Raw genomic sequence first — 10,179 nt, forward strand, 5'->3', positions numbered from 1 at the left:
GATCATATTTTTTTTTCATATACCATGAATATGATATTATCTACTTCATAAAAACATACAAACAGTTTGAATATTTATTTTATGCTTTCTAAAGATTTTAATTTGCTTAAATTATTAAAAAAAAATATTTGAAATTGCATTTAGCAACATTAATTACTATATATAAATAATTACATTCATAAATATTAGATTGACGTTAAATTAAAACGGGAATAGTGTTACCAAAAAATGCAAAAATTGTTGTAACACTATATTTTCACTGAAAATCATAATTTTCAGTAACTATTCATTTAAAAAATTAATATAATTTATTAGAAAATAAAAAGACTACTTAAATTAACCTTATTATATCATCGACAAATTTCAAACTTCAAATAACTGTTCCTATAAATATGCAATTTTTAAATATATTTTTAATATTTTTTGTATTTTTGTTTTGTATGATTTTTGTATACAATTTTTATTTAAATTAATAAAATTAAATAAATATTTTAAGAAGAAAAAGCGTTATTAATTCATATATCATGCATTATTTTAGATGGGACAACCTTTAGCAGAATCATCACCTCATCAACAATTAAATGGTCATGGCAATGTTACATCTCATGGTGGTATATTAATGAATCATAATAATTATCATCCATCAAATACGCATAATTTAACAAATAATAATGATGCTTTATATAATGAAGAAAATCGTGGAAGAGCACAAAAAAAACGTGATTTCTTTGGTACATTAAAACGTCGACTTGGACGTTCAAAAACAAGAACTCAATCAGCAGAACGCGGTATGATACCAATCGATCCAGATGATCCCGGTGCAGTACGTTCACTTTCAATGGATCGCGGTATTGCATCTAATAGTCATTCTATGGGTAAGACAAAAACTTTTTATGTTATGAATATAAAAGAATTTGAAAAAAATGCAAAACCCAAAATAAAATTTTGTAAATTTTTTTAGTCAAAATTAAAAATTTTCATAGTTTGCACAAAGAAATAATCTATTAAACAGATTGAAGAAAAAAGAGAAATTTGATAAAATATCAATTTAGTAGTTAAAATAAAATTTTTTGGATCTAAAAATAAATATAGAATGTTGTGCATTATAACTATAAAATAATTATATACAGAATTAAGAATAAAACTCATAATCCATTTACTTTTTATGTAATTAACTATAATTTCCAATTAAAAAACTTTTATACTACAAGGAAGTAAATAATCGCATACAATTTCATTTTATTAATAATAAAAATTGTAATAATAATGTACTAGCCGTAGTTGTTAGCTCTAATGGCTGTAGTTTATACTAAGACTCATATACATAAAATTGTAGTACACCCGAAAATAGTTTTATGTTTTGTTTAAAACCAAAAAAAAATCATAAAAATTTTTGAATGTCGGTTTATTTTATTGTTTTTGAATAAAATATTTGTAAAATAACCAATAATAATTATATCATAAGCAAAATCTCGGCAAAGTTTCTATAATTTTTGCAACATATATCCATAATTTTTGACAAATTAAGTGGAGATTGCAGTCTCTAAGTCTTTATATCTTATTTTGCGCATGCTAGAATTCAATAAATTTGTCCAAGCAAGGAAATAATATTATTGCTTCAATCTGTCCCCAATTTGTTTCTGAAATTACATCTATTTTTAGTATTATGGAAGGTATTCGAAGTCGCAAACGGTATTGCAGTTCACATTGAAAATAAAAAAAAGGCAATACATTACAATACAAAGAAAACATGTTTAATAAATTATTTCTTTATTATTAACTTTTTGTCTATATTGTATACACAAAATCCTATATATACTCGTATATAATTTAAAATTAATTATTAATTTATGGTTATAGAAATTATATTATAGTTTTTAAATATTTTAGTTTTAATTTTAAATTATTTTTGTATTTACATTTTTTCTTCCTTTATATTATTTTTTTTATTTTTTCTCCCTTTTTCTTTTCATTATGTACAACTTCAAAAAAAAACACATCCTTCTGTACTATATGTTCTTCTTCTTCTTCTATGCATAAAACAATATTATCTATGAAATATCAACAAAATAAAAAATAATATTACTTTTCAACTGTATTGTGAACACAACGGCAACACTTATGGTTTCTTGGTTTAATTAATTTTTTAAATTATATTATATTTATTGTGTGTGTAATAAATTTTGCTTTATTTTTTTATTTTCAAATTAAATTTTAAAATTATTTTTTTATCATTCAAAAATTAATTTCATTTTTGAAAATTTTTGAAAAAAATATTTATAATAATTTTATTTTTTTTAATTTATTAAATTATTTTTTTTTTTTATTTCATTTAATTATTTTCATATTCAACGCATTGGTTTTTGTTTTTGTATATTGGGTAAATATTCATACAAACAAAAAAAAAAATTATTTACAAAATGCATTGTTTTTTTTTTTTCAAAAATAATTTTTGCACATTAAAAACATATTTATTATATTTTGGCACCAATCATACACACACATGTAAAAATCGTATAAAACAAAAATACATAAATAAACGCATAATATTAACATGGGATTTATATACAAAATTTACATGTGACTTCGGCTGAATAAACAAAAATACATATATTTTAATTAAAAACATAAAATGTATAATAAAACATTCATAAATTTAATTAAACAACAATTAAACATACATAATTTAAATATTATAACTTTATTAAAATACATAAACAATAATTATTAAATGATAATCTTAACAATATAATATAATAATGTAATATATATATATATACATGCACATATGGATGTATGCGGCCACGTATGTGTAAATATGTGTAAAAAAAAATTCCTTTTTTTTTGTTGTTGTTTAAAAAAAAAAACACACAAATTAATTAAATATGTAGCCGGACATAACAAGTCCAGATTTGATCGTTCTCGGCAATCCTCAATTTCAGAATCCTCAGCAATATCTGGTTTTTCATCAGCTAGCTCAAAGACATTTGTTCATGAATCTTCCACATTAGTTTTGGAAACTATTGAAAATGGTGTTAAAAGGTATGTATGAAAGGAAAAATTAAAAAATTACAAGTAAATAAAAAGTTTAAAATAGTCTTACAAGAAATAAATTAAAAATTTTTAAGAAATATTAAATTTCTCAGAATTATTTATTATGTAACATTATATGTATATATAAAGTAACTCAACTTCACCTGCCTAACTCCTTAAACTTATAAAGATTGATCAGATTCAAACGCACACGTGCTTACTATACAGATTGAAACGCACAAACAATGTATTGATTGTATCACAATATAAATCCTCTTGGAATACACTCAGAAACGTTCCAATTGGATCGAAGTATCTGTTGGCCGTTATACTGCGGGGTCAGTTCGCAAAGAGGTTCGCAAACCATTAGAGTACCACTTTATCGTGTGCGATTCAATGGGGTAGGTTAAGGATTCGCTTCTCTAGTTCTCCCTATTTCCTAGTTTTGAAGTAAAATTTTTCTTAAAGCTGTAATTTCTAATTATATTGTGTCTGGGGAAAATGCAAAAGCGGGAGCGAAATACTCTCATGGTAGTATTGAGAGAGTATTTCGCTCCGTGCCATCGCCTCGTAAATTAAAGCAAGGATTACCATAACGATATACACCCTCATTATGAACGGGGAGCAGTCCCAAGTTTTCCTGAGACGAACCGGCATACGATGAGTTCCATTATGACTCCTGCACATACTGCCTTCTCACGCTTCTTCCACAAGACCTTACTATATCAAAAATAACTTACAAGTATTTTACTTCGTACTTCATCTCCACCTTCTCTCTGTATACAATTGTGGTTACGTCCTTGCAGTAGGGGAGCTGGGAGAAATTGATCTTCACAAAGTACTCGAATTTGTCAGCAGGATAGGAGTCGAGGGAGTGCTTTAGACATTATAGGTCGAAGGGAGAGCGCAATTTATCCATACCTTGAGTCGCGGTGCATTGTTACCCCATATCTAATCTAGTCTAATAATAATATTAAAATTAAAGATTAAGTTATTGAACAAAAATTAATTATTTAATTTCTTATATTTTGTATAAATAGGCATTTCTTAGTACCACTTGAAATAGCACAACGTCCAAGATGGCGTCGTAAAGGAACAAAATTACATATATATAATGATCATACATTTATCGCTAAGCATCTTAGCGGGTAAGTAAAATATTTTCATTTCATTTAAATTAAAAATTACAATAACATAAAAAATAATATTTTTTAGTGGCTTAAGTTGTACTATTTGTACGAAATCAATACCTCGCCGACCTGGTAAACAAGGTTATGAATGTCGTGATTGTCAATTAATATGTCATAAACAATGTCATATTCGTGCACCACAATCATGTCCTAATCCGACTATTCTATCGATGGAATTGTAAGTTTAATTAAATAATGACAAAAATTTTTAATTAATTTTATTTTTTTTTAATTATGTAAAAACAAAACTCAAAATATTTTATTAACCAAATATTTTTTTTCTCTCTACTCTCTCTCTCTCTCTCTCTGACATTTTTTGTGTCAAATTACAAAAAAAAAATCAACTGTTCATTCACAAAAACATCGAAACAACTGTATTCCTTCAATATTGAATTGATTCTGTTCGAATTTGAATCAAATTAGGGCATCACTTCCGGTACTCAGACTTGAAGATGATATTTTTGTTTAAAATAATAATAATAATAAAAAAACAAACAAATTTTTTTTTTAATATTTTAATTTTTTTAACATTTTAATTTTATTTTTTTTTTTTTTTTCTTAACAATTTTTTTTTGTACATATACCTTTTGCTTCATTGTTGTGCATCGCATATTTAGCGCCTTATGGTATGTGGTGATTACCGAGCAAGAAGGCATAGCGTTTAAAATGAGAATGAAATTATTAAAAAAAAAAAATTTAAAGGATTCTGCAATATATTTCTTAACTTTTTTTTTGTTAAATTATAAAATTTTATAAATTTATGAAATGATAAAATTTTCATGAAATATTTCACACTACTCGTATATACTTTTATTCAATATATTTTCATTTCTTTGTTCTCGTTCCTGAATTTTCACATTTTATTTAATAATGAAATGCAAAAGGCAGAAAGAAAGGTGAAAAGTTGAAAAATAAAACTTTGAAGAGAATAATTTTATGCTTGTATTCAAAAGTTTTTGACAAGTCTTAAAAAAAAATAAATGTTGCCATTTTCTTTTTAGAAAATGTCAAAAAGTCAAAATTAAATGAACGGGAAATTAATTTTTCACTTTTGTTTTTGCAAAATATCGTTGTATTTTTTTTTTTTTTTTACTTCCAAATGTTCTTGCATATAAAATATTTCAAATGAAATTTAAAGAATCCTTTCATAAATTATGTACAGTGAAAACTTAATTTTCTTTGCGATTTTGAACATTTATTTAATAAATTTTGAAGATAAGTCGGATTACAATTGTATTTTAAGCGCTTGGTTTAAAAGCGATCATAAATGATTTATGAATGATTCTTAAAATTTTCCTTATTCAAAGTAGTTTTTGTATATCTTTGCTGCTCTCATTTCTTATAAATTTCGCTAAATGTGGTCATTTCAACATATTATTATTGTAATTAAAAAAAAACAAAAAAAAAGCCCGAGAAATATTTCACTACATATTTAAAATTTTATTTGTATGTATACAATTTGTTTTTGATATTCTGGTATTCGGAATATATCCTAAGGAAGAAACACTTCTTTTCCCCATACTTCTGATGCCCCCTTTAGTAACATGTTCCACTATTGGAAACCCTGATTCAATGCACTAATTGTAGTTCTAATTTACCTTGTTGAACATCTACTAATTAAAACCTAAATATACATTATGAATTAATAAATATAAACATAGTGAATTAATTATACCTAAATCATAACTTACTTCTACAGACCAATAAAAATATACCAAAAATTTACAAAAAAAAAAAAAAAAAACAAAAGTATTCATTTATAAACACAAAAATAATTTTTTTTTTCTCCTTTCATTATTTTACCCCATCTTGTTGAAATCATCCATTCACACATTGCATACATGCATAATGTCACGTTCCACAAATGAAACAAATTTTTAATTATAACATGATAATCTTGTCATACACATATAAACCATATTCAACACTGTGAGAAGGTCAGTAAATAGGCCGGGCGCAACTCGTACAATCAATATACCGACAATAACAATTGAAAGTTAATTTAATAATAATACAAAAAAAATAAATGACAACTCTGAATATTCATTCAACAAAAAGAAAACTAATTTAAAAAATCTTCAAAATAACTACAAAAGCACAAAAAAGAGTTGTAAAATTAAGATGATTTGCAAAAAAAAAAAAAAATCAAAGATAACAGAAAAAATTATAAATAAAAAAATAAAATTTTTTAAAAAGCAACCACCAAATTTACAATATATTTTTATATGGGGTAAGAAAGTGTGACCGTTTTGTATCATTTTTAATTCTAATTGTTGTGTGACAAAAAAAGGATTGATGTTTGATCGACCCGTCCCCCTAATATTTAAAATAAATTTTTACTAACTTATTAATTTTGTTTTTCGTTTTTTGATTTAAAATTTTCTTTACTTAACAAAAAAAAAATTTTGTTCTATGAGTTTTAAAATTAAATTTTAAATAGTATTAACAAATTATTAAAAAACAAGCAATCATTTTTAAATATTCAACTCGCAATTGTATATCATAGTGCGACTGTATGATAACTTATATTTCTATAGGTTTAATCGCATACCGATTATAATATGTAAACCCCTCTATATTTTCCAGTCATGAGTCTACTACTCTAAATAGAACACACACCCACTATACCTATAGTCCCAATCAACTCACGAAACTTTTGTAGAATTAATTTTTTAATAATAGCAATAGATTCACATGATCGGATAAGCACTTGGATTGATATGATATCTACCGCATGTATTTATATTGGATAGTTTTATTATTTTAATGACATTATTATAATGTATTATAATGAGTAAGTGTCCCACTAAAATGGTTAATAAAAAATTAGTACAAAGAAGAAAAAAAAAACTGTAATAACGTATATAGTAGCTTAATCTAATTCAAGGACTCATTGAGTTCAATTTGAATAGTTATGTTTTTATCTAATATTTTTGTCTAATAATTTGTACTTTAAAAGTAAGCTAATTTCGTCCATCTACTTATTTTGAATTTAACAATGGGCAAGTAATTGAGATTTTTTATTAATTTATAAATTAAATTTTTTATTTAAATATTTTTTTAACATATATCCATGTAAAATAAATTTAAATTTTAAATATTTTATTGTGTTTTCAAAAAAAAAAAAAAAATGCCTTCTATTTAAATTATCTTTAAATATTTTCAAAATATTTTCTACTATAGCTTATTATATATAAATAAAAATTTTATATGCTTAATAAATATTTTTTTTTTAATTTTCTCAATTATTTTACTCCATATTTATACATATATATATATATATATATATATATATTATCGATATAAATTATCTTTTATATTATGTGAAATTAATAATTAAAAATCAACGCAATGCTATAAAATTTGCTTTGCAATTTATTTGAATAAATAAAAAATTTTTTTTTAAAACAAAATACATTATGGCTGTCTGTCAAATAAATGTCCTGGCTATTAATCAAAAAATTTGACAATAACAAAATATCCCGCATGACGTGTCAAAGCAATTTTTTCTTTTTTTTTTTCAATACTCGTATGCTGTAAAAAAATGTCTTTTTTGATTTTCTTCTTTTCTTTGCTTAATGATTTCGTTTTGATTTGAAAAATATATTTTTTTTTTTATTTTTTTCAATTTTTTCAAAATTTCTAAAATTAATTTCATAAAAATTAATATTGTAATTTTATTCTCATTTTAGGTCAAAGATTAATTCTCCAGCCGCAGATAAAAGCATACGACGAAAATAAATTCAAAAATTTTACACATAAAAATTGATAAATTAACAAAAAATATAAAATAAAAAAAAATTAAAAAAACAGAAAAAAATGTAAAAAAACAAAAAAAAAAAGAATTATTAAAAAACAAAACTGTACTCGAAAACTAATAAAAAAAAAACAAATTAAATTGAGATAAAAGGACAATTTAAAAAACAAAAATGTCAAAAATATTGTGAAGAAAAAATTTCTAACGATACATGAAATAACTATGTAAAAGAACAAAAAATAAAAACAAATATTTGTATATGTATGTATAGATAACTACATATGTATGTGTATATGTACATATGCAATAATAATTGTTTTTTTTTTTTATTAAGGATTTTATTTTATTTTAACATAATTTGTTCATATATAATTATTTAAGTTCTCCTCACTCTCCATTTGTAATCTCTTACTCTCCATATTATTCTGTTGTTCTTTTCATTTTAAAAATTAATTTTTAAAACTAAATATTTTGTAATTAATAATTTTAATATAATAAAATTAAAAGAAAAAAATTCAAGAATTCAATCTGTTGTAAATTTGTTAAATGAATTTATTTAAAAAAAGAAAATTAATTTTAAATATTTCTTTCCTATTTGTTTTTTTTTTTAAAAACTGTACTTAAAATAAAATTAATTTAAATTTTAATTGACTTTGTATTTGCAATCATAAATAAATTTTACATTTCATTTAGTATTTTTTAAAAATTAAATTATAATTTTTTAAAAATTAAATTTGTATAAATATTGAAATCTTTTATAAATTATGAATTCTTGAATATTGTTTTTTTTTTTAAATTCTTAAATTTTATGATTATATATACCAAAATATATTATATTTGCATAATAATTATAAATTGAGAATGAAAAATTTTGAAAAACAAAATTAATAAGAAAATCAAAGTGAAAAAAAAAAGTTAAAAAAAAAAGAAAAAATAATGTTTTTACCTGTCTCATATTTTATAACAAATGTCATAAAATTATAATCAACCTTCGTCTCCTTTTGTGCACTTTCCGAATCTCATCCCGAATAATTAAAAAGAAATATAAATATGTAAAATTAAAATATAAATATGTAATTTGTATAACCTATTTATATGCATACACTCAAACAAAATTATTAATTACATATATAAAAGGCACACATTAAATTCAAATAGCATTTTTTTTTTTTAATTTCTTGTTTTTTATAATGTTTTTATATATTGTATAAATTAATGTTTTTTTTTGTTACATTGAAATTTTATAAAATTTATGTTATTATTAAATTGTATAATTAAAATATATGTATACATATATATATATATTTTATTGTATTGTATATTTATTGACGTGTTAATTAGGTTTTAAGTTGTAAAAGTTATCTATATAATTTAAATTTAAATAAAAAGAACGAACAATAATAATTTTATTTTGAATAATATATGAAATTCTAAAAAGGGAGAAGAACATTATATTTATTATAGAACATAATAAAAAAATGCAAATAAATATTAATAATATTTATATAATAAATTCTATCATATACAAAATATAATTAAAACCATTCTAAAAAAATTGCGAGGCGATAGTCTTGATAGCTAGTTTTTTATTGTATTTGATTATAATTTTTGTATTGTAATTAATATAATTTTGTTATACGATTAAAAATATTATTTTATAAATAAAATAATAAATTTCTAATTTATTTTCATTAAAATAATGTATTTTCGAAATTACAACCTCATATTCTTTTAAAACAATTTTAATTTTTTTTAATATTACATATAATAATATATTATCTCCGAATTTCGATTTCTCAACATTATATATAATATAAAAAATGAGAATTTTTTTTGAATCTACAATATTTTCTTTATATGTATGCCTATATCAAAAAAAAAATCTTTTGAGCAACTTTTTCGATATTTTAATTATTTAATTTTTTGTTTTAGTACTTAAAATTATTTAAGTGAAAACAATAAAACCGAGTGAATAAATAAATAATTTTAAAATTTTTTGAATATTCAACGTTTTAAAATAACTTATAATAACAAAACTAAACTAAAATATTTCTATATAACAATATAATACACAAATCGCTTTAAAATGCAATTTTCGAAAAATCAATTTCAACTAAAAAAATTCTCAAATGAATATCCAACATATTTAAATTAGTTATTCAACAAATAAATTATATTGTCTGCAATTTTGTATATATA

At 21.9% G+C, this 10,179-nt stretch overlaps 1 protein-coding gene across 20 annotated transcripts in view; it reads left to right on the top strand.

Annotated features, from left to right (window-relative positions):
• The window catches only part of LOC129613411 (uncharacterized), an 83,615-nt gene extending 75,547 nt beyond the window's left edge, over positions 1-8,068 (top strand). For 12 of the 20 annotated variants that reach the window (XR_008697306.1, XR_008697318.1, XR_008697309.1 and 9 more), the window contains 6 exons: positions 539-875; positions 2,892-3,042; positions 4,074-4,181; positions 4,249-4,401; positions 6,161-6,453; positions 7,916-8,068. Coding sequence is in view for 6 of the 20 variants with exons in the window: in XM_055527457.1 (XP_055383432.1) it covers positions 539-875; positions 2,892-3,042; positions 4,074-4,181; positions 4,249-4,401; positions 4,647-4,659; positions 4,841-4,888 (810 nt within the window). In the remaining 14 variants the exon portion in view is untranslated. Of the gene's footprint in view, positions 1-538; positions 876-2,891; positions 3,043-4,073; positions 4,182-4,248; positions 4,402-4,646; positions 4,660-4,840; positions 5,907-6,160; positions 6,454-7,915 lie in introns of those variants that run through there. The other 8 variants (XM_055527458.1, XM_055527461.1, XM_055527463.1 and 5 more) reach the window with 5 other exon arrangements.
• The last annotated feature ends 2,111 nt before the right edge of the window (positions 8,069-10,179 follow it).

The sequence above is a fragment of the Condylostylus longicornis genome, unplaced genomic scaffold (genome assembly GCF_029603195.1).
Source record: "Condylostylus longicornis isolate FDR11 unplaced genomic scaffold, ASM2960319v2 ptg000083l, whole genome shotgun sequence".
In the NCBI taxonomy this organism is placed as follows: domain Eukaryota; kingdom Metazoa; phylum Arthropoda; class Insecta; order Diptera; family Dolichopodidae; genus Condylostylus; species Condylostylus longicornis.